The sequence below is a fragment of the Neovison vison genome, chromosome X (assembly GCF_020171115.1).
Source record: "Neovison vison isolate M4711 chromosome X, ASM_NN_V1, whole genome shotgun sequence".
NCBI classification, from domain to species: Eukaryota; Metazoa; Chordata; class Mammalia; order Carnivora; family Mustelidae; genus Neogale; species Neogale vison.
The window spans coordinates 117,123,506-117,149,183 of NC_058105.1; the positions used below are offsets into that span (position 1 = coordinate 117,123,506).

Here is a 25,678-nt window from a genome sequence, read left to right on the forward strand (position 1 = left end):
AATGAAAGAGAAAAAAGAAAAATGAGCTTATGTCCCACTCAGGGCCAAAGAAAATAAGAACAAAGAAAATGTCCCTAAAATCAGTTTTCATACAAATGCCTAAGCAGCAGGGGTAATTTGCTGCTCTTGGTTCTGGTTTTTGTTTTGTTTTTGGTCTGACAAAGTGAAAGGTGTGGTCTCAGGGAACACAAAGGAGCCCAGAGAATTTAAAAACCCTTTCGCTTTACCACCCTGAAAACAGGAACGTAGTTGCATAAAACTTTGATTTCAGTGCAAACGGGCAGCAGGTTTGCAGTTTCTCCAAGTTTTCAGTGAATCATGGCCTTTTAGGACTTCAGAGTCCTGGGTGTGCAGAGGGCAAGGTTTGGGGTGATTGGTTGGCCGAGAGGAGTCCAGCGGTTGGGAGCCTGTGTCCTGTTCTCCTGGGAGGGTGCACACAACCAATCACCCCAGGTAAAAGGGCCTCCTCTGCTCGGGAGCTTTCAGCCCTGCACAGAATGCCCCCTAGGGCTACCATTTTTTGACAAGCTTAACATTTTGAAAACAGTTGGCCCAGGAACTATCACTGGCTACGCAGAGGAGGCCCGTGAGCTAAGGAGGCCCGTGAGCTAACCGTGCGCTTTGCAGGAAGTGGTCAGACCCTAGGTCCTAAGAAGGGCAATGTGGCCCTGTCTCTCGTGACCCAAATGTTTAACCTCTCTCCCTTGCCTTGCAACACACAGACATGCCTGCTCCTGCTCCTGAGCCTGCAACTGCCTTTGGGAAGGACCGGGCCAGAAACGGGCCTGGCCTTCCCCTCCTGGAGGAATGCATTAAGCAGGGACCTTTCGGGGACAACAGCCTAAGTCTCCTCTGTCATTTATATTTATGGCTCAGTCTGAGTTTTCAGGCCCTTCCTTGGGAGAGGCTGGTAACATGGGGAGTGGAAAGGAGAGGTATACAAAAGTAGGAGCCTCTACTAGCGGCTCATTTTCCTGTTACTTTCTGTTTTCAAATACCAAGCCAACTGAATGCACTCGCACTAACATGATCGTGGATATCACATTCACCTTCTCTGTGAGCGGGAAGCCTCCTAAAAGCCCCAGATCTCTTCCCTGCTGTTTTGGGCTTAGAACAGCTTTATATTCAACCCACCGTCTTTCTAATCCCCACGCTGGATACTTGAAGCTGGAAAAAGCTTTCCTTGCTCAGTATTCTCTGAAACACAAACATACCAAATTCAAGGTGGAGGGAAAAAAAAAAAATCCTTCTCTGGCCTTAGGAAGACATGAATAAATCCATATAGAGCAGATGCCTGATTGGAGCCCCTTACTGGAAAGTTGAATGAAATTTTATCCTGACATGGATTGTCAGAGAAAATGGCAGAAGCATAAGCGCTCAGGTCCTCTGCAACAGCCGCACCAGACACAGGAGGGGAGTAGTACAGTTAAGAGGAAAGAAGAATGGAACAGTGTGAGGTAGCAATAGAGGTTCTCCAAGTAATTGTTCATGTTGGAAATTTTTGTTTTGTAAAGGTTTAATGAGGTGAAGTCATATACCATACAAATTTCACCCATTTCAAGTGTACAACTCAATGACTTTAAGTACACTCAGAGTTGAGTGACCATTATCACAATTTTAGAAAAATTCATCACCCCACAAAGAAACCCTGCACCCATGAGCCATCGCCCTCCCCCGCCCCCTACAACCAAGTCGCCCACTTGGCCCTAGGCAACCACTGATCCAATTTCTGTCTCTGTAGATTTGCCTATTTTTGACATTTCATATAAACGGAATCATACAATTGTGGTCTTTTCTGTCTGGCTTCTTTTGCTTAGCATAGTGTTTTTCCAAGGTTCATTCATACCGTAGCATGTATCAGTACTTAATTCCTTTTTACAGCTAATATCATTCCATTTATATGCATAGATGATATTGTATTTATCCATTCATCTGTTGATGGACATTTGGGTTGTTTCCATGTTTTTGGCTATTATGAATAATGAATAATGCTGCTATAAACAACTATGTACAAGTTTTTGTCTGAACATATGTTTTTATTTATCTTGGCTGTATACCTTAGAGCATAATTGTTGGGTTACATGGCAACTCTGTCTTTAACCTTTTGAGGAACTGTCAGTTTTCCAAAGTGGCCATACCATTATGCACTCCCACCAGCAATATATGAGAGTTCCGGGTTCTCCACATTTGTTACTGTCTTTCTGATTAGAGGCACGCCGGTGTGAATGAAGTACTAACACACTATGGTTTTGCTCTGCATTTTCCTGTGACTAATGATGCTAAGTATCTTTTTATGTGTTCACTGCCCTATGGTATAACTTTCAGATCCTTTACCCATTTTAAAATCAGGCAGTCTTTTTATTATCACATTGTAAGATTTTTTTTTAATATATTCTAGATACAATCCCCTTATCAGATACACAACTTGCAAATATTTTCTCCTATTCTGTAGGTTGCCTTCTTACTCTCTTGGTGTAATCCTTTGAAACATATTTTCAAATTTTGATTAAGTTCAATTTATTCTTCTCTTTTTGTTCCTTGTGTTTTTGGTATCATACCTGAGAAACCTTTACCAAATCCAGATCATGAGGATTTACTCCTCTGTTTTTTTTCAAGAGTTTTATAGTTTAACCTCTTACATTTAGATCTTTGATCTATTTCGGGTTACTTTTTGTATGCGGTATGAGGTAGGAGCCCAACTTCATTCTCTGTATGTGGACATCCAGTTATCCCAGGGCCATTTGTTGAAAAGACTGTTCTTCCCCCACTGAACGGTCTTGGCATCCTTTCTGAGAACTCAACTGACCATAAAGGTGAGAATTTATTTCTGGATTCTTAATTCTATTCCATTGATCTATACGTCTTTTATGCCAGGACCACAGTTTTGATTACTGTAGTTTTGTAGTGAGTACTGAAATTGGAACATGTGAGTTCTCCAACGTTGTTTTTCTCCAAAAATGTTTTGGCTATTGAGTCCCGTGAACTTCCATGTTAATTTTTAGGATCAGTTTGTCAATTTCTGCAAAGCCAGCTGAGATTTCACATTGGAAACTGCTCCATACTCCAGAATTTAATAAACAATGACATATTGATATCCATAAGATGTTTATCTTCAGGTAACTTGTTTATAACAGCATATTAGTTACTTACTTCATTTAACTTATACCGAAGTATAAAATAAAACTTATTGAGGGACATCTGAAGCCTAACGGAATATTACTATTAAACACATGAACTACGTTTGTAGTACTATTTCTTTTGTGGGGAAAAATTTCAATTAAAAAAAAAATATATAGTGTAGTAAAAACCCATTATTTTACCTTAGGTGAACATGTTTACTTTTATTCTCACCAATCCTAGAGTGTGAAAGTCTACACCTTCAGGAGATTTTTTTTTGTTTTAATTGCAGTAGAATATACATAACAGAGCGCAGATGTTTAAACTAAATGGAATGCTGTGAACGAAGAAGTAGCACTAAGTTTTGCCAAGATTAGAAAAATAATCGGAACTGATTTTGGTACTGAGTGTCAGAGAAGGTTACTTGGACAAAGCAAAGGTTACTTGGGCCTTTCAAAATAAATTCCGTCTCATAGGGCAGAAGACTGCACCCCTGAGGTAAGTCTTTGAAGAGAGGCTGACAGAAGCCCATCTTTTTTGTCTACCTAAAAAGTGGGTACAGAGGCCTGCTGTAAAGGCTGCTGCTTCCGTGATCCCAAGAATAGTGCCAGGCTAGGTGCTTCTTAACACCAACAACTTTACAAGGCTGATGTGAGGATCAAATAGCATAAGTCCATCTGAAAAGTATTAATGGGCTCTCTAGAACTGGCAGTGCATTCCCAGTAACACTGCTTTTTAACTTCAAAGGGGTGCGAGGCACAAATAATAGCTAGCTGCTATTTATTTAGAACCTCTCAAGTGCTTTGCAGGTTACCATCTTACTAAATCCTCACAACCACCCTATGAAGCCGGTACTATGGTTATTTCCATTTAAAGATAAGGAAACTGAGGCACAAAAAAGTTATGTAACACGCTAAGGCCACACAAGATGTAAGTGACAGAGCTAGGATTCTACTCAGACAATCGGACTCCCGATCTTGTGCAAGATGTTGGCCACTTCACGAGTCTCTGGACCTCCAGTGACCTGTTTCAATGAACAGCTCTATTCTCAAATCAGATCAACTACCACCTCCTGGGAGATGAATGATGGTACATGAATGGCCGTATGTCACGAGCCCCACGTCAGTTTTCTATAAATGGAGACGCAGCAACTCCCTGCTCAGTAGTGCTTGAGGGTGTGGGCTTTACAGTGAACACACTAGGCTTTAAATCCCAGCCATGTGACCGTGGGCAAGTTAACATAAAGTGCATAAACCTCGGTTTCCTCATCTATAAAACGAGGACACTACTCGCGTCACTGAACTGCTGGGACAAGTACATGTAATAATAGAAGTAAAAGCCTTGGCATTGTGCCTGGCCATAATAAGTGCTACAAATAGAAAAATTACAAGCCAACAGAGAGTTTGATTCAGTCTTGATAAAAAGTATAGTTGAAATCACAAGTTTCTGGGACGATAAGGAGAAACGCGCAAGTGAAGAACTTGGACACGGTGCTTTTAACAATGCACATCACTGGGTTTTAGTTCCCATCCTTTGCTTAGAGAGATGAAGTTGAAGAATATTTATATATTTATATATTTATATATGTTATCACACAATTTAAGTCCCTTCCCAAATTAACAATAAGACCAACTAAGTGAATGACCAAAGACAAAACTGGGGGCCTAAAATGGGTCAGTAAATCGGCCCCCACCTCCAACCTGTTTTTGTACATAAAGTTTTATTGGAACATAGCCACATCCATTTACATATTGCCTATGCTGCTTCTGTGCTACAATGGCATAGACCCTATGGCGCACAGGGCCTCAAATATTTACTATCTGGCAAAAAAAAAAAAAAAAAAAAGTTTGCCAACCCCCTACTCTAAAACATGAAGAAATACTTCATCTTTGCTTTCTCCATCACCCGGAGCAGGAGGCACACATCTCTTCCCATCCTCCCAAACCACCAAGAGTGAGTGTCCAGTAACGTGCAAAGGAGACAACACAGCACTCAAGTATGAAAGAAACCAGTTTTCAAAAGGCCAGGAGGGGAAAAAAAGCTTTATAAATAGGAGGAAAAAAAAGACTATCATCATTAAGTAACAGGATTTGCCCTGCTTTAACATTACTTTCTGTCCTTTAAACTGCTTTCAACTTCAAAGGCCCATTATCCCCCATTTGAAATCAAAAGAGTCCTTTACAAAGAGGGAACTAACGCGGAGATGCTTGCTGTTCAAAAGCTAGGGACCACAATCCTTAAGATGGGGAGAGCCTGCTCATCACATCAGTCAGTGCAAAATCTGCATTTTATTAAAGACATTTGGGAAGATCCATTCAAAAATACATTGTGCTCAGTAAAAATTAACCATTTCATGCTGATAATTAAGGTTACCACGGAATAGATATTTGTATAATATTTACAGCAACAATAGAAATGTTACAGAAGTTTAGAATGGAATACATGCCAGAAAAAACTTGATTAAGATGTACCAACACATGATACAAAGAGTTATATAAACACTTTACAAATGGTTCATAATTAGCTTGTGAGGAATTTAAATATTCAACACTTTAAATTCAGTTTGGATTCAAAAATTAAAAAGGTTAACACCACATCACACCCTTGCCACAGTAAAAAGTATGGAATTACACTCTGTATTATGGATTATAAAGTCTGTGCAATTAAGAATTTCCACTGATTCTTCATCTACCACAAATTTGGATGTTACATCATTCTGGCTTATCCATATGTTTAATTTCATGCATGCGTAGGGTTCTCAAAATCACCCTGCCCTGTGTCTTCCCAGATACCCCTTTTGAACTTCCTAGAGATTGAAGAAGCTCAGAACAGTCTTCTAAGTATATACAGAATAACTACCTGAATTCGAAATGGCACAAAGCAATTCTTGGAGATAGGAATTAGGGGCAACTATTTTGTTTGGTTTTCTTGTTTCTGTTAATCAATCCAAGTTTATAGTGAAAAATTCACTTTTTGCAATCAAAGCTTACCCCTCCAGCCTGACTCAATCAGTGACCGAGGAGGAAATAAGGAGAGGGAAATAGACTGAGATGACTATACTCGATTGTGTACCTCTAGTGAAAATGGACTTTATACAAGCTTTGCTTTCCATTTTGGAAAATCTAAACCATGGTGGAGAACTGAAAAGTTCTCCAAGAGAAAAAGCATCATTTTTTTTTTTTTTTTTTCCTTGAAACTCTGAATGCTTTGTAACTAGAGCTTTTCACAACTCTGGAGATAAACACTTTAATCCCCCAACAGGGACAAAAGTCAAGGCATCTACCTTTTCTATTCCTGGGTTTCGTCTAATTAGCCCTGAAGCAGAGCACTAGGACAAGCTTGTCTGTGCCTGAAATGAAATCAGATCAGGCCTTTGGGAAAGTAAAATCCCAAACCAAAGGAAGTCCTGAGGAAGTCTTAGCAGTCTGTCAAAACGGAAGGGATGGAGGAACAGATAAGGCCTCTTTCTCCCTGAAACTCTGTGCTGGAAGAGTAACAAACAAGGCAACTTCTAATCTGCATACAACATGGAAACCAATTTGTTTTTAAGATTCCAAAGGAGGATCAAGATATGACCCAAGGATCAAATGGGGTTCAGAGAGCTTAACCTTGTGGGTAATGAGGGGCCTTAGAAGTGAAGCTAGTTTCAGTGCTGCAGTTCTCTGGCCCTAGAAATCCAACGTGCAGACTACTACAAATTTTTTCTGGCAAAACAAAAGACACACCTCCCTCAAATTTGGGAGTAAACAGTTACTGAATGAAGATACAATGTAGGTCATGATCATCTTTAATATCCTATAGGAAATACACAGAAAGGTGGGCCGGCGCCTGAAGTGGAGAAAGGTGGAGGCAGGACCAGGCCTAACGCTGATGAATTAACAAAGCACTAAGGGAAATGAATATTCACGTAGTAACTGACTTGGCACAAGTCTATGATCTTTTATAGTACATTCAATTAAAAAAGAATAGAATAGAATAGGGCAGCAGGCCCAGAGTTTCCTCGCCACCTTACTTCTACCACATTGTGTGTATACAGACAGACGAGGGACTCGTCCTGTCCCGGCTTCATTTTCTGACATCTACTCATGGTTTCGAAGACAGATTTTTTTTTTTTACCCAGCTGATGAATCAGACCTCAAGATATTCTATATCTCAGCTGGTTAAGGTACAAAATGAAGAAATCAGAACCACTTACAAGTTTTTGTTTTTGTAAGATGGTTCTTTGAGTCTCTGAGAGAAACTTCTCGTGAGATTCTGGCCCTGGAGATGAGCACTTAATACTAAGTGCAGCCCCTTTTAAAGAAACCATTTTAAAAAGTGTAAATCCGTTTTCTCTGCCTACACACTTTAATAGTGATGAGCTGAAGGAGGCAAGGAAATATTTCAGTATGTTCTGACTTGGTTCAGTGTATCATACCACATCCCCAGCTCACGAAAGTATGAGTCTGGGGATCTCAGTGCTCGCAGGGAGCTCAGTATCCCACTATAATGTAGGAGGTAATGAACTTCTAGATATAAAAGCAGTGCTCTCCAGAAAAGTGTGACCAGGAGAGAATATGCAGATTTCTGAGTCCCAGCGGAATGCTGGGAGTTAAGTCGCAATGAGCGATTGCCCTTGCTGGAAGTTGGGTCACCACCCGGACCTAGGTGAACAGAAATGGACATAGCCTTCTACACACTTGAAAAGTAATCCTCTGGCCTTTAAAAAGAGTTGTACACTTATTGAGTCATTCTCAATACATAGCTAGAAGAAAATAAATGGCTTTTTTCCTTATTTACTCTAAAAACTAGTTTAAGAAGTGAGGATACTATGACGTTAACTAAGATAAGGGGTGCTGGGAAGGGAAAGTGGGATAGCATTTCCTAGCGAAGTCCACTAATTTTCAGATTAGGAACATGCTAAACTGGCAAACTCTACAACCACAACATACTTTATAATACATGACGTGACTAGAAACTAACCAGCACAGCTCTGAGCTTAGAATTAAAGTACAACTGCATATGGCAAATCTTAAAGCAGGTTTTAAAACAGATTTAACCAAAGCGTACAGCACAAACACTCCTGTAACAGCCACATCACAACCACCCGGAGAGAGTTTTTTTGCTTCTAATCGGTCTGTCAGATGCCAATATTTGTAAAGAGCTATTAAATGCCTTGAAGAAAAGACAATGACATTTTCTTCTGGGAGACACAGCTAGAAGCCATGGATGCCTTTGAGCAGTTGGTAAAAATCATGCCAATCTGCCAGGCTGCTGCTTGCTTCTAAATATAAGCCTCGTGGCTCGATGAAAGATTTTCTCAAGATGCTGACCTAGAATTGAAGTTCTCAAACACCTGTAAAGCCCCTCTGGTCTCCTCCCAAAGGATGTACCTTGTAGCAGGCCCAAGACAATGAAAACAAAAAGGATTCCAGGGATTCAAAAAGAGTGGTAGAAGATTCTTGCAGAGAATGTGATACCCACCATTTCTCCAGTAGCCTGGAGAGAACAAGGACAGAGCCGAGCTCCGCAGAGCAGTGAGCATGGAATCCAGGAGCACAAGGTTTCTCGGTCTCCCCACCACTGATATTTGGGGCTGGATCATTCTTTGTTTGTGCAGGGATCCTGGGGATGCAGGATGTTCAGCAGTATTCCTGGCCCCTACCCCCCAGATGCCAGTAGCTCCCCCCACCACTGCCGGTTGTGACAACCAACTATGTCTCCCTACATTGCCAAATGTCCCGGGGAGGCAGAACCGGCCCTGACTGAGAACCACTGCCACAGAGACTGCTCACCTGAGCTCCTCAGCACGGAGCACTTTTGATCTGGGGCCCCGAAGAGGCTAACCCTCAGAGTGAGACCAAGCGAGGTTCAGTCAAAGTTCACTCAGAACTTCCGAGAAGAAAAATGAGGATGGTGGTAAAGCAAAAGTAGAAAAACAGAGAAACGGAGTTTCTTTTCAAAAGGAGATCGGCAATACTTCTGTAAAACAAAGTAATCCATAAGCCTTCATTCAGCGGTATTTTGTCTGTTAGGAAGTTAGGGCAGAGAGCAAAATGTGAACGTCGTAAAATTTCCCTTCCTAAGGAAAGTGCAGACTTTTGTGACTTTAAATCAAATCCTTCTTATCACGGATGGCAATTTTTGTGAGGTCAATGGTTCATCAACCAGAGGAAAACAGCAGTTAAAAGCTAAGAGAGGGCTCATTAGATTTGAAAGAAAACTTGACCATTCCCCTCGGCGAGCAGGAAGAGAACTATACATGCTAGAAATGCGGATTGTAGTTCACTTATTATAGCTTACTGAGGTCAATGAAAAGGCAGAATGGACAAAAGCGGAGACGAGGATAAAAGAGCTACCTCAAAGACACTAGTTGAAAACACTGTAGATATTTTCTGGCTCAAATCTGGGAATGTACGAAAAGTATGTATTGACTCTTCATCAGTTAGGTTTACTTTGCTCTAGGTAGAAGGCAATTATTCTAGCCCTTCTTTGAAGAACCATCATGAATATAAATGTTCTGCAAACATCTGAGATCCCAGTGTTAGCAAGGATGAAAACATGGGAAACCAGCCCCTAGGTGACGACGAGCCTCAAATGCCACGGCATGGCAATGTGACTGCGCAGTTCCTAAGCGCACAGCACAGTGAGAAGTCTTTCCGGAGGAAAAAAAATGTAGTTTCTGGTTTGCAAGGAGGGGGGACACAAGGTACAGATCTAGTAGGAAAAAGAAGAGTTACACACCCTTTTAGAGTCATTAGTATCCAGGCAAAAACTGCTAAGGGTTCACATCACTTAAATAACTGTGCAGCTTTGCCTGGGAAAAGCCAGAATTCAGAGCTACTTGAACAGTACTGAACTGGTGAAAGAAACAAGATATAAAAAGAACCGAAGAGCATGCAAACTATTGGTTTGAATCAAATCGTTTTAATGATAGTACCCAGTTGAGTTTCATTTTAGTGCCTATTATACTTATTAAAATCAAATAAAAAGCACCTTAAAATGACCTCTATATATAATCAATACACATCATTATAGTAGTTATATAAAAATGTAATATGCACACAATTTAAGCTTCCAGGAAACGAAGACCTTTTCTTTATAATCTTTATAGTCATCAGAGCTATAATTCTCAATGTCTTGGGGGAGGGGGAACAGTAACTCAGCACATTTCAATTATCACTCACTTGATTCAGGGGCTGATCCTCTCAGAATCCTGGGACAAGTAATAAATATTGAGAAATTACCCCTTGAAGGGGTGGGGGGTGGGTCTTTAAAAATATTATTGCTAAAAGACTACTTCCAAAAATCGAATTCTCTTGATAGATGATAGTGAGGTGGTTTCTGTCAAGAATGGCCCAGAGACACCGGGCTGTAACCCTTGTTGGCCACAGGCCTTGATGATGCTTGAGAGTAACTTGGGAGTCGAAGGAGATCAAATGAGGGAAAGAAGTCCTGTTCTGACCACATGTGTACTGATGTCCATGATAACCTTGTTATAAATGGACAGTCCCAGGAAGAAAGAGTGAGTATAGCGGTTTTCTCTACATCTGGAATTGCTTCAGGAGCCTTGTAAGTATACTGCAAACAACAACAGCAGAACATTTGGAAATAGAAATGCCACACACGGATCTCCCACCCCACCAGCCAAGAGTCTGCGGCATCGTGCACAGGACTCAGGAGCATAGAGCTGGTTTGCAAGAGCTGCAGAAAGGTGCCTCTTGCAACCTCACAACCTAGGAATGTTCACTGGCAAATCTTTGGTCTAAACTCTACACTACCGCTAAGGAGAAAAGCAGATTCTCTCAACAAAGACCCATGAGTAATCCTGGATCTATTCTCCCCTCAGGTGCAAGGAACGTCCCTGGATGCGAACAGGAGCCAACCGTGAAGACGGAGACGAGGCCTGCTAGAGTTCTCGCTGACCTAACCGACTTTCTTGCCTATGGGTTCGGGAGGAGATGCTGCATCTCATCTGCTGCCAAGGATCATGTCTAGAGGCTACTGCGGGGGCCTACGAGTTGAGCACGGTTCCCACCGTAAGTCACACAAAGCCGCAATTCAACTCCCTTGACTAGAAGTATAATACTCACTTCATATCACAAATGTATAAAAATATGGCAGATAGTGTCATAATGATACTTTCTTTAAGTGATTATATTTATAAAACAGACAGATATTTACCATATATATATTTATATATAGAATAAAATACTCCTGATGCAATATATAAATGTTACTGTTTAGTTTTTATAGAAACTACTGTAGCTGTCCCACTGCTTCACAATGTTCCAAACAGCTCAAAATAACTTTACATTTAACATAAAAGGTATGATTAGAACAGTACAATATTAATTATAAATAAATGTTACAAATCCTATCAAATATGGAAGTTTAGAAAACAATTTAAGACATACAGTTAGTTCATCTGCTAACCCTTCAAAGGGATACTCTTGGATTACAATAAACCCCATATTTAGTTTAGGCCGGGGGGGAAAAAAAAAAATCTGTGGTAAGGGCATCAGTCGACATGAATTTTTCTATCCCTTGCAGTACCAGAACACATCCTGGCTTTCCCAAGTTCAACAGGAATTGCACTAAAGCTGGAATGTACAGGGGAGAAATTGGCAAGAATGTCTTCTTCCTCAATGGCACACTCTATCCATTTTCACACAAGATCCGTGGGGACTGGTGGTCCCTAAGGAACTCTTGCGGCTCTAAGATCCCTGACTACCATTTGCGGCCGTGAGGAGCCAGAGGGCCCCACACATACAATATTGCACTCACCTTCATAAAGCTGAAAATACTGGCTGACCACCCCAGCCCAGCCCACTCCCCACCCCCACCCCTCCCATCCCCTTCCCACTGGCTTACCTACCCCCCCCCACCCCAGCACACATTACAAGGCCGTCTCTTTTAAATCATTCAGATTTGGCATTCGAGACCGATTTGTTCTGTTATAGGGGTGCCCATTTGGCCCACTCTTGGCACCCAGCTGTTCAGAGTAGGAAGGCCCCTCTGTGGCACTCCGGGTCACAGAGGACACGTGCCAACCAGAGTCCATCTGACCTGGCAGCTGGAGGGCTGGTCTGCCCTTTGGTGTGGGCTCCTGCCGGATGTTACTGCTCCCGCCAGAGGCCTGGCTCAGAGGGTGGATCCGAATTTCTGAGAAGGAATTTTTGGCTTGTTGAGTTGTTAAGGGCTGGAAGCGGGGGTCTGAGGAAGCCGGGTGATTTGAGGCTGAAGAGAGATGTAACAGCTTGCGCAGTGATTTTAACGGCTGGCTCTGAAAGAAAAGATGAGAGCGCATCTAGGACTCAATTTAGAGCAGACTCGAAAGCTGGGAGAGATGGAGCCCAGATCTGAGATGACTGCGCATGGCCAGCGGGGCAGGCCCGGGGAGGAGGGGCGAAGTCTAGCCTTAGCCTTATCTGTCCTTTTGTTCTTGTTCAGACAAGATCCAAGTTAGTTATCTTTAATGAAAAAGCCTAGAAATCTAGAAGTCTGGAGCTGGTGTGGTGGCTGATCAAAGGCTCAGGCACCTTCTATCGGGCTGCATCCCATCTTTACAGGGGGGAATCTCACGCCTCAGCCAGCCGGAAGCAGCAAAAGGAATACGCCTCTCCCTTTTTGAGAAATCCTCACAACAGCTCCATATAAACCTGCCACTTATTTTTTCACCAGCCAGGACTCAGCCATTCAACCCTATCTAGCTAGCGGCAAGAGAAAACTGAAGAAATGGAATGTTTCGATTAGGTAGCAACATACTCGCCTAAAAACCACTACCTCCTTCTGTTCTGATCACCCCGATCTTCCCTTTCCCTTGACACTGTAAAATCTAAATGTTCCCTTCCTGTACTTTTACTTTTTTCGGGGTGGGGGTAAGATCTGAGCACTGAAAAGTGAACAAAGCAGAGAAAAACAAGCAAAAGCCCTACAGACTCTAATACAACGGACTCACAGGAGGCTTTGGATTCCTAACATGGACTCACAGCTGCCCTGCTTGTCTCCTGGGTGGCTGCGGCGCCAATTCCACACATGCTGCACTGCAGAGGGGATTGCGCTTCAAGGCAGAAGGGAGAGTCCTGGCAGCCACCTACCCTGCACTCGGCAACTCTTCTTAGGTGACTGCTGAACCACGGCTCCCCCACCAGGGAAAGGGGCTCACTCCCCTCTCCTCCTCTATGTAATGTGCGATGAGGCTTACCATCAGAAGCGGCATGTGAAAACACCCTGAAATTCAGGGCCCTTGACAGGGACCCTGCACTCAAGATGTACCCCTAGCCTCTGGCTACCAAGTCTCAAGGGCCATGTGTTTAAGGGCTTGGCAAAGTTTTAATAAAATGTTGATGATCTCAAGGAATACTACAAGATTTGAAGGATCAGAGGACTGAAATCGAAGGGAAATTGCTTGAGAATGGACTCAGAAATTGCTCTTAAGGAAGCATCTGCCATGGCTATTCCAAAGTCTGTCCACAAAAGCTCTGTGGTCCCCAGGGGAGGTGGCACAGTACACTGTACATCCTAAGTGTTCCAAGTTATGTTTTTTGTTACTGAAACTGGTATGATAACACAATGAGACTCCTGGTGATTTTTATAACCCTGACCACATGCAACTATTGAGCAATTACAATAATTTGGGTCCAGCTAGAGATATGGCTGTACAAGGAAGGTTCTAAAGCCCCATACTCTTTTTCATAAAACTGGGAGGAGAACATCAGGCTGTCACTCAAAGCCTTGTGCTCTCAGTTCAGATACATAGCCAACAACTTGGGTATCTGGTTCTCTACACCCTTTCTATCACCTTCCCTCCCCTTAGCCGGTATTATGTTAAGAAGCAGAAAACATAGATGGTTGGCCAAATACAAGTGAAATTTGGGAATTCCCGTCAGTGGCTCTAAGTAATAGTTAAAGAAAGTAAACAACAAACCTATAAAAATAAACCCTCTTCATCCAAATCACAGAAATCTGTGGCCATCTATAGGTATAAGCAATCCTACAGCTCTAAAAACTCATCACGTTGTCAGAAATTACAGTACAGAGGAATACTAGCTTTATAAAAATAATATCATCAAAAACAAGTTAAATTATGTCACTGTACTCACTAAGGGATACTGAAAAGATGCAATATTACAACATGTCCAATCCTAATAGTTGCCCAAAGGAGATACACCTCAGTTACCTCAAAAAATTTTCTGACTCATTTTCTGTTTATCCCCATTATGGCAGATAAATGCAATTATATAATATTGCATAATATGCAGTTCCTAATACAACTGTTTGATTTTCTATCAAAAGCTGTATCAATTTCAGAAGCTTATTCTTTCAAGAAAGGTTATCGTATCTGTCTTTCAAGGCCTAATTCGTACGTATGCTGCCACATTTAACGAAACCTTCACCTTCCCACTACCTCTCACCCTCCCCTACATTTTATGGCATGCCTCACTTTTTACCATGAATTATGGTTATTTATAGATTTTCTCTCTCTCCCAGGACGTTAGTATTTATGGGCTGGGATCACATCTTCATTATTCCCCTTATACCCCTCTAACACCTACCCCCTATCCTCCCCGACCCAGGGCTAGGTGAAGGCTAATGGAAGCTCACTTTTTTTTCCCATGTGGACATGGGTCACTGAAACAAGATTCATCTGGACTCCCAAGATGCATCTGCTATTCACAGTGAGGGTATATCCTGAGGAGGCTCCCAGCCTGGTTGTAACCCTGAGGCTGAATTCCTCAACCTTGCCCTCCTCTCAAGCGACATAGTCACAGCAGAGTCCAAGAATCTAGGGGCAGAGTCTAAGAATCTAGGAGCGTTACAGGCACTACTCACTTGGGTCTGTAGATCAGAGATCTTCTCAGGACGCCACTCCTTTGGTCTGCTGCTCGGGGTGCTAGCAGAATGAATGGCTTTCTGTAATGTCAGTAGATCAGGGCCATCAGAACTGGGCACCTAGAGCAGAATATGGGCAAGGATTCAATACGAACCCCAATAAGCCTTACTTAGCTATGCAACCACACCCAAGAGGAGAACAAAAGCAAATCAAAGGAAACCAAACCTCGACCCCACCCCCAATAAAAAAGGAAACCAAAACTCTCCCAATGTTCACAATGCAAGTGATGCCAGTTAAATTCTGCTTCCCTTTTAATAATTTTCCCTGTATTAGGAAAAATTGGCAGATATCATGCAGCTTTGTTAAAACCTCAACCCTTAAAGCATTCGCATGCTGTTAGTTTCAGTCGCTGTAAGAGAGAGCAGTTAAGTTGGGCTGTACCAGAAACTGCTGTCGTATCCTCATCCATATTGCAGTTAGGTTATGAACCAGTTCAATAAAACAAAAATTTGCTCCTGATGGGAAAATGATCCAAACACTGTATTTGGTGGTGCCCAACGAAGCCTAGCAGGCTTTCAAGGATACTGAAGTGGGAGAAGTATGGTTTGAATCATATTCCCAAGACACCACCGAGTAAATCTGGGTCTAGCATTACACAGTATGAAAATCCTGGAACTTTGTACCACAAACTCCAGAGGAATGCAGTTGGTACTTTCACTGATTTTGGTGAACACAGAATAATGCCAAATGCCAAGCAAAAGCCCTGGCTTTACACTAAGTGACCAGCAAAAGCTAGAGCCAGGCGAGGAAAAAGCAAATCACCGACTAAGAAAAGTGGAGCCTGCTGGCTCACTCAATTTGCTCAATTCAACTTGGTTTCACAGAACAAACTGCCAACCAAGTGTTAACAGACTTTGTGAGCCAAATGAAAAGACATGGTTAGTTAAAATGTTAATCAAATTCTTTACAGGAAATAAGGAATTTTATGAATGCCGTCTGCCCACAAGTGGCTAACCAGACAACCCAAACTAGCCTTTCACTAGTTTGTTTAGTAGCCTTTTAGGCTTCAACTTCCTTAACTGATTCACGAAATCCAGAATGGCAAAGAATTGATATTTTAGTAACTTTATGGAACTGGCTCAGGTACTTAACTAGCACAAAGAGAATATGACCTCATGAAAATACAAGACATGCTGTGGTCATCAGTAAAACAAGTTTACTGGAGCAGTGTGCAGGGCTACCGTACATAAAAATGGGTACCATGGGTGGAGTGACTACAGGAAGCTTTTTCAAAGAAGAACTATGCTTTAAATGATTCTTTGAATTAAAAAGAGGAAAGAGGGATTTCTTGATGCTTGGATTCTCCCCGTTGGTGGAATCTGTCTGCAATATAAGATACAAATAAACTAATTGCAAAAAAAAAAAAGAAGAAAAGAAAGAAAAAAAAGAACAGAAAAGAAAAAAGAAAGAACAGAAAAGAAAGAAAGGAAGAAAGAAAGAAAGGAAGAAAGAAAGAAAGAAGAAAAAGAAGGGTATTCTTACTGAAACTCCTAACCCTTGGGAGCCCTGATACTGTTCAATGTTAACGGTCACTTAAGGAAACTCTGTGCTGCACCTAGAGGAGTTCTGTGTCATTTCTCACCTGGACATGGAGATGCCAACAAAGTAAATTCAAAACCTACAAAAACGTCAATGTATATAAAGAACGTGCGGTCATGATCCTTACCTATAATAGGAATGCCTAGAAACCCACGTACGTCTGGTCACACTGAGCTTAGGAGTAAGATTATTGTAAAGAATTGTGTTTAAAGAGCTACTAATGAACGTCAATCTTTTCCTAATTGCTAGAGAGGATCTCAGCGACTAAAGCACTGACCACGTGATCTGCCTATGGGGAGGAGGGGGAGAAGAGGATACAGCAAACCCTTTTCAACATGGCCAACTCCTGAACCAGAAAACATCACATGGTCTACAATCATGGAAGAAGCCTGGTTCTATGCTGTTAAAGAAATATTCACTCCAGGGAAAGTATGTGGCACCATTCAGAATACAGGTTTTCAAAGTGGAAAAAGCAGAAAGTTCAATCTTTAAATTGACGCATGATTACCAATTGAGATACTAACTAACTAGGGTACAATTACCAAGTTGGCAAAGTCACCATATGCTCTGAGGGCTTATGTAACTCTGGATATGGAACTGAAGCCAGATTTCCTAAGGCGGCCTCCAGATTTGCTTGAGTCAAAGCAGGCACCTTTGCAATACAGAATTATTTTTTGGCACCACTTTCCCCTGTTTTGGATAACTCAATTGTTAAAGAACTAGCAATATATATGAAGGTATTCAGATCACCTTGTATGAAGCCATTCAATTAAGAAAGCCCATTGAAGGTTCCTGTTCCTACAATGGGATCCCGGGGAAGAGTTGAACTTACATCGCTAAGGAAGCCACAGGAGAATTCCCAGGAATCAGCGGCCAGAGGCTCTGGACCAGAGATGGGCCTGTAGCAGGGACTGAGCCCAGGCCTGCTATTTAGGAGAACCTACCTCTAGCTCTCCTGACTGATTGTGTGACTTCGGGCAGGTTACAACTTGCCTGGGCAGTCCTCTATCAGTGAAATAAAGGTGTTACAACTAGATTTAGGACCCACTGAGTTTTAAAAATGTCCTGTTTCTCTACATGCACTGGGCACATATTTCTTTCCTTCCTTCTTTCTTTTTTTTTTTTTTTTTGAGTTTTATGCAAAGGCCACAAGGCTTTAAATCTTTCTAAGCTGGTTTACCTAGTTTCCTTTTGCTGAGTTCTAGAAAGTGAAAAAAAGGTAACTTTAATTCTGTTCCAATGCTTACTTGAAGGAGGCAGAGTTGACGTCACATTAGGCTTAGGAGCCTGAGGTCTGGCAAAATACAGAGAGCTCTTTGGAAATCTTACTCTACAAACCAAAGTCCTTAAAAAAATTTTTCTTCTAGGGTGGCTGGGTGGTTTAGGCGGTTGGGCCTCTGACTCTTGATTTCGGCTTAGGTCATGATCTCAGGGTTGCTGAGACTGAGCTCCGCTTTGGGCTCTGGGCTGGTTGTGGAGTGTATTTGGGGTTCTCTTGCTCCCTGTGCACCCTCTCTCTCTCGAGAAAAAAAAAAAAAGTTCTTTTTCTTTTAATTAAAAAAATGCAGAGGCACAACTTTTGATTTGTGAGGCTTAAAGCACTGTGGCCTATATAGAGATATTTTGCAGTTACTTTACATATGGAAAATGAAATGTATACAAACCTTAAAGAAGTTTGAGTGGAGAGGATGTTGGAGAATAATTATTTTCTTATTTGCCCTAATCTATACTATTTGAAAATCTAAAATTTGAACCAGATCCTGAATAACAGAGTCAGTCAACATGTATACACTCAATTCATGCCCTGATAAGCTAGGGACTCTAGGTTAAATGTTAGTCTAATGCAGACAGACATCAAAAACCAAGTCTATACACAAAACACCTTCAATTCCTTGGTTCCTGCTACTTTCTTCCATTTAATTACCCCACAGTGGCTACAGACTGAGGTTAAAAACAAAAACAAAAACCTCAAAATAAAAATAACAAGGGTTAGGAGAGATGGTCTAAGTTCAAAGTTCATGATGGATAAGTATGTTCTACAGACAATGATAACAGTTTTATTATATTAGCACTTTAAATATTTTAAGCTTTTCTACTTTAATAAATCAGGTCTATTTTGTTCATCCCATCTAAATAATAAATGTAGCAATATTTGACTGAGTGGCATTTTGATGTGACATTTTGCTTTAAGGGAATTTCAGGTGGAGATATAGGCAGCTTTTTAAAAAATGTGAATGTTTCAGGAAATATTATGCAGCCATTAAAATGAACATAATAAGATCAGTGTAGTAATATATATATTATAGGTATGTGTGATCGACAGATATACTATGAAAAGTCAGAATACAAAACTGTACAAGGATTATTATTATTTAAAACAAACTAAAAAACCACCTTCTTTCCACAAACATATGCATAAACTAAAAAGCTAGGAGGAAATATACCAAAATCCTAATGCTAGTTGTAACAGGGTAATAAGATCAGTGTGACAGGGTGATAAGACTAGAAAAGATCATTTTTTCCTCAATTTTTCTAAAAGGAAATACATCAATTTCACTAATATGCAAGTGAAAGAATAATCTAGAAACATTATCTAGGAAGGTCTTTATTAATACTTCCAGAACATCTATGACCCTTACTTTGGGTATTACATTCTGTGCTAATCATCTATGTCATCTTTACTTACCACTGAGTCATAATCCTAGAATCTTTTTTCCTTTTTAAAAAATGAGAGTCAATCATGTATGAAGGAGAAATAGAAACAAAGGCATTTAAAATAGCTGACTCAACACTGTCTGGCCCTGGAAGCACCATAAAGCAAAGGGGGAAGCAGGCCTCACGTGGGTGAAGAGTCTCCTGCTGGCCTAGAGGCCTGGCTTTCCCATGTTTCCTCGCGTCACTAACCAGGAGGATCCTTGCTTGGGTGATTCAGTGATGTGATGTGCACGGTGCCATGGAGCCAAACCTTGGTTCAGGCAGAGGGCTCCCAGGAGATTAGACTCGTTCCATGTCACAGTTCAGTCACAAGATAAACATGTCTTCCTACTAAAGCAAGCCCTGAAATGTCAAATACTATTCTCCTCTCTGTGATTATGCAGCCCAGAAATGCACTTGTCAACAGGGCAACTGGAAAACCAGCCAGGGAAGAATAATGAATGATGGTTAATTATAAATTTCAAGATTTAAGCATACAGCAAAACCATTTCCCAAGTTTTCACACGTGTTTAAGCCCCAAAGAAAAAAACCCTGCAGCTTCATAGTTTCTACATGAATATAAATCCACATGGACGTTTACCAAGAGAGGTTAGTGCTCTCTCTCATCCAAATTAAATTTCTTCTATTCCTGGAGAGTCTGTGGAATCTAGAAAAGGCTCTGTGAGAGGAGGATAGTTGGATAGAATTTAGAAGACACATATACAATGTACGCATGTCAAATCTCAGTAAGAAAATAATTCACTTTCATTGCCACATCCAAAATGTCAAGTACCCACAGACTAACGCAGACTCGTGTGCCACTGTATACAGAAAGTAGCCATCTACTTACTGTTTGAGATTTCTTCTTTTTCTTTTTCATTGACCTGAAAAAACCTTGTTTCTCCTTTTCCTTGAGTTGTTCAGAATGACTAATGTTTTCAGGACTCTTCCTAAATGGGAAGACATTTTTATCATATTGATCTTTCAATCTTTCTCCTGCCATTCTATGACAAGTACAATGAAAACTAAAAAATGCATGAAACCAGATTCAAACAACCATGACAAATCAAGCACGTAGGTAAAGAGCCTCTAAAAAGCACAGGGGGGACTGAATCTATCAGCCATGGTTAATGATTAGCCTTTGGCACAGCTCACTTGAACTGGCCATTTGAGCATTATTACAAATGATCTGGTAACTGCGCTGCAGGACCACTTTCATGCTGTAGAAAACCTCAGCGCTGGAGAGTCTGAAAAGCACACAGTTTAAAGGATGGATGCCTTTTTCATAACCCTCCAAGGGAAATAGCTGAAACATTTCCAATATCTTTGTTTTTCTATTTACCTTTCTAAAACCAGCTCGAGAAGTTCATAATTAGTGGCTTGCCAAGATACTGAACATAAAAAAAAAAAAAACCAGAAGAACAACGGTGCTACAGAAGCACTGTAAATAAAAGTAAAAATTGCCTCAAACTGAAAAATTTCTTCATAAAAACCTTGTATCTATTTATTGGAACTAATTTGAAAAATAGATCCAGTAAGAACATGGACAAGATGAATGCTTCAATAGAAAGTACTCGTGGCAAAAAAGCTTCTAACTGAAAGTAACGGACAACATTAAGCTTCATGCCACACCGATTCCATCAGGTATTTTAACACACATCGGAGGTATTAACAAACAGCAAACAGAACACCGTGGCCTTATTAAGTTGATGACTCGTATGTTAACAAAGGCCCTGTATTACTTAATTTCATTTACAGTCTTTAAAAGCAATTCAACCAGTGTCACTCTTCAAAAAGACACATTCCATGGGCTATCTTAAATTTTAACATATGACTGTGCAAAACCATTTTCTCAAATGATTGAATTCCTTCTATTAGCTCTTCCCTAAAATCAAGAGCCAAACATTAAAGGTGAGAGTTCATTCATATTTGGTGATTTTAGAACACGCAATGGTGATGAAGTTACTACAATATCTAAGAAAATAATGAGCAAGTAGCATTCTTGATGAAATCCATGTGGAGACAGTAAACAACTATATAAACTGTTACAGAACCACAGGCTAGAAAACACCACAAAGCTATCAAAAATAAATCATATCTTCAAAAAATTTCAAGTAATCTAAAGGAATACAAATATAATACTAAGTGAAAAACTATAAGATTCAAAACTTGCTACATAATATGATCCTAATTGTATTTAAAAAAAAAAAAAAAAAGATGGGCGCCTGGGGGCTACAATTGGTTAAGCATCTGACTCTTGGTTTCGGCTCAGGTCATGATCTCAGGTCATGGGATTAAGCCCTGCGTCAGGCTCCATGCTCAGCAGGGAATCTGCTTGGGAGTCTCTCTCCTTCTCCCTCTGCCCCTCCTGCTTGTGCTCTCCCTCTCTCTCAAATAAATAAGTAAATCTTTAAAATAAAAAGGAATATATGTGTACACACACTCACTTTTTAAAGGCAGGAATAAAACAAAATAAAATCTTAACAGTTACCATCTCTGGGTAGAAAGATTATTGGTGATTTATTATTTCTTCTTTTTAGTTTCAACATCAAACGTGTACTACAGATATAATAAAAAGGTTGTACAAACCACAGAAAATTTATTTGAAAACCCCAAAACTCAAGATCTAAGACAATAAGGGAAGAGACTGAAAAAGAAAGACAGATGGACAGACAGATTAAAAAACAGGAAAACATGACTCTGTGAAGGAGCAATGATCATTTCTTCTTTAAGTGTCTAGCCTAAAAGTTAATGGGAATACCAAGAAAGTAAAAATCGGGACTGTAGGCCCAAGTGGTCCTGAAACTCATTAGGACCTACAATCATCGACAGTTCCAAGTTCTGAAGTGAAAAGTTTCATAATACAACACAACCAATAAAAGTAAGTAGCATTAGAACTCAGAATGATACATTTATAGTTTTGGAAGCTAGAAAACTTCAGATATGATGGCACAGGTAAGAACAGAAGAGTGGAAAGTTCGGGTTCTACGGAATACAGTAAATACAGTGCAGTTTGCTGGAATCGCAAGAGCACAACTCTCAGAACTGAAAGGAACCTCACATAGCATCTAGGCCAACCACCAATACTATTTTTAATGCCTTATAATAACTTACAAAAGTTAAAGAACTATTTGCTTATGTTACAGCTTATATCCTTCCATAATGGGGTCTGCACCTAACCTAGAAGCACAGCAAAGTATTCAGATAAACAGGGAAAAATTTTTTTTTAACCCAATCAGAATGTAAGTCTAACAAAATCTCCAAGGTCTGCTGAGGGTCAATATAAAAGTGCTTTCTGCCAATCCAGGAAATCTTTAAGGGGGACACATTCATCATGACTGCAAGCTTGGGATGGGAATGGGCATTACTGTAGGAATGCTAACACTGGTATGAGAGCAAGAGAAGGCTTTGACACACGAATCCTATGAGGAACAGATCTGGGATGGGAAGAAAAGTCTCTATCCAGTAAGAAGAAAGTGAGGGGGGCCAATGAGAAGGGTAATGAATGAGAAACAGCAGAAGGACAAAAAGCCCAGGGTTTGGAGTCCCTTGTGAGCATAAAATGCAGGAAGATCAGAGACCCTCTGTAGGTTCTTTTCAGAGACACTGGATAAACCAGAGCCCAAGGAAAGGAGGAATGATGAGGAAAATATCTTCAGACTGAGACTGAGAAGAAGCAGTGGGGCCAAGACTCAGGCAGGGAAAAGATCCCAGAGACCAAAACAAAGAAGGAAATAAGTTACCCTTGAACTACAAGGATGAAAGCTACGAGTCGGGGCGCCTGGGTGGCCCAGGGGGTTAAGCCTCTGCCTTTGGCTCGGGTCATGATCTCAGGGTTCTGGGACTGAGCCCCATGTCCGGCTCTCCGCTCAGCAGGAAGCCTGCTTCTCCTTCTCTCTGCCTGCCTCTCTGCCTACTTGTGTTCTCTTTCTCTGTCTGTCAAAAAAATAAATAAATCTTAAAAAAAAAAAAAAAAAGATGAAAGCTACGAGTGAAGCACGAGTGTGCGTGTATCACGAAAGACACAAAAAGGAAGTCAGAGAGAAAAAGAGCGCAAGTGGGAGAGGGAGAGAGAGAGAAAAGGGAGACGGAGAAAGGAGAAAGAGAGGGAGAAGCTACATGGAAACATACGCACACAGAGAGTTAGAGAAATAGAGGGAGGAAGCCCGTGAGATAGACTCAGAGAGAGGGAGAGGCGGAGAGAAGCCACCTGGAACATAGGCACCTCAAGAGCCGTGTGTTGTACAAAAGAATAAAGACAGAGACTAGATCGGTTACAACAGGTACTATACCATAACTTCTCTCATCTGTGAATTCTGGACCCTATGATTATACCTGGTAGAGGCAGCAGACGGTCCAAGAGGAGCAGCACGAGAGAAGGACAAATGGACAATCACATCCATCTCAGGTACAAGACCTTTGAGAAGGACCACCCGGCTAGTCACCTGGCACATTATCCGGGGCTGATCAAACAGCTGGGGTGGGGGTAGGGGGTAGCAACCTCCCCTACTCTGGTATCCTCTAACACAACAGCTGTTTTATAAAGGGTTAAGAAGAAAGAGAGAATGCAAGACTCTCCTAAAAAAGGAAGGAACTGAAGTTGACTGAATGGAAGTCAACCAACACTTATGGAGTCCAGTGCATGCGGTGGGCCTGGTGTTAGAGGTGTTGGGGCTAGAGAGAAAAATAAAACAAGGAGTGAGACGTGAAGCTGCTCACAGACTCAAGGTGGACTACCCACAGGTTCGCCAGAGGGTCAGACTCTGGTGCTTCAGTACAGCAGCGTGACTCCTTCCCTGCGACCCCCCTCCCCTGGCCATGCGACTAGACTCGTCAGCTGAAGTCTAGGAAAACAATCAGTGAACCGTTTCATGAGTTACGGTGGCAGGCGATAATGGATGCCAATATATTCATAACTTAACCAGAAGAGAAAGCCTGGGCTATGTGCAGTGACAGCAATCCTTCACTTAGCTTAATTACTGGGATTCCTATAAACGGTATTTTATACACTTTGCCTTTTTAAGGAAAGTTAAGAACAGCCTGTTTTAGAAATCTATATGCTTCATGGATATCTATTCTACATATGAAACCATGAAGGCCAGAAATGATATTCCTACTGGGAGCCTGAGAAAAGACAAAAATACCCCTCTCCTCTCCCTGGCTATTATTTGGGATTTTTCTCCCTCTTCACACTGTACTGTTGCCCAGGATTACTTCTTGCCTGTCAACCTCAGTGCCAACTGCTAAAACTGTGCATAAGAGTAGACAGGCTTTGGGGGACCTGGCTCGCCGCAGTCGGTTGAGCAACCGAATATTGATTTCAGCTCAGATCATGATCTCAGGGTCAGGAGAGCCACAGATGGAGAGCCACATTGGGCTCCGTGCTCAGCGCAGTCTGCTAGAGATTCTCTCTCCTTCTTCCCGCCACCCCTCCCCCCGCTTGTGTGCATGCATTCTCTGTCTCTATCTCTAGAATAGATAAATAAGATCTTGAGGGAAAAATAAAAGAGTCAATAAGCTTATAGGGAGGGTGGAGGTGTTTTCCCATTAGTAAAGATGGATATGACTACATTAACTCTGTTTTTTGTTCTGAGATGTTCTGGCTTATCTCCCAGTTCTAGGCTGGACTCTGGATAGCTAAGATGGCCAGAATAGCCACTCTGGATGTTATACTATAGTATCAACTACTTTAAAATATGATGCAGTAAGTTAGTCTTTCTATTCCAACAATGAGTACACTCTACAAATATTCTCGTCCCAAAAGAAATGGAACCACCATTATCAAGGAGAAACAGACTGCCCTTAGGCAAATGACAATTTAGGAAGAGCGACTCACTGTGTTACCATAGCAAGGCTTGTTCATGTTTTTGTACGTTATCAAGCTGCATTTCTCTCAAATATACACAATATGGTGAATGAGATCTCTTGTTGAAGAAAAAAAAAAAAATCAAGGTCAGTTCAATGAGTGACTTAGACCAAGTTAGACTGTGATGCCCAAAGGAGAAGGGTATCACGGCAGCATTAACATGAGGAGCAGTGGGAACAAAAGAACACTGCGATTCAAACTGGTAATTCTGAAACTCTCTCAAACTTCAAAATAGCATTATCAAAGTAGGGATGACTTGATGAAGGCTTGTCTAAAGTCTAACATCCCAATTATGCCTGCTAATTCTTTAAAAACAAAAACAGAAACTACAACTGTTTTCAGGTTTCTACATATAGCTTACCTAAACAAGCTCTACTCAAACTGACTATCCAAAAGACAGAAACAATGTTGTTAATACTACCTATCCCACATTTGGATTTAGTTTTGGTCTGACCTACCTAATTGTGATAGAACTATGTTAATCTGTAATTGATTCTCTCTCTCTCTTTTTTTTTTTTTTTTTAAGATTTTTATTTATTTATTTGACGGAGAGAGAGACAGCGAGAGAGGGAACACAAGCAGGGGGA

At 41.1% G+C, this 25,678-nt stretch overlaps 1 protein-coding gene across 4 annotated transcripts in view; it reads right to left on the bottom strand.

Moving 5' to 3' along the window:
- Positions 1 to 11,969: 11,969 nt before the first annotated feature.
- Positions 11,970 to 25,678, bottom strand: part of CDKL5 (cyclin dependent kinase like 5) — a 206,227-nt gene continuing 192,518 nt past the window's right edge. The window contains exons 16-19 of one of the 4 annotated variants that reach the window (XM_044235915.1): positions 20,076 to 20,175; positions 16,193 to 16,315; positions 14,932 to 15,051; positions 11,970 to 12,382 (exon numbers count right to left, since the gene is read on the bottom strand). In XM_044235915.1, coding sequence (XP_044091850.1) covers positions 11,996 to 12,382; positions 14,932 to 15,051; positions 16,193 to 16,315; positions 20,076 to 20,175 — 730 coding nt within the window. In that variant the 3' untranslated portion in view covers positions 11,970 to 11,995. Of the gene's footprint in view, positions 12,407 to 14,931; positions 15,052 to 16,192; positions 16,316 to 20,075; positions 20,176 to 25,678 lie in introns of all 4 variants that reach the window. The other 3 variants (XM_044235914.1, XM_044235916.1, XM_044235917.1) reach the window with 3 other exon arrangements.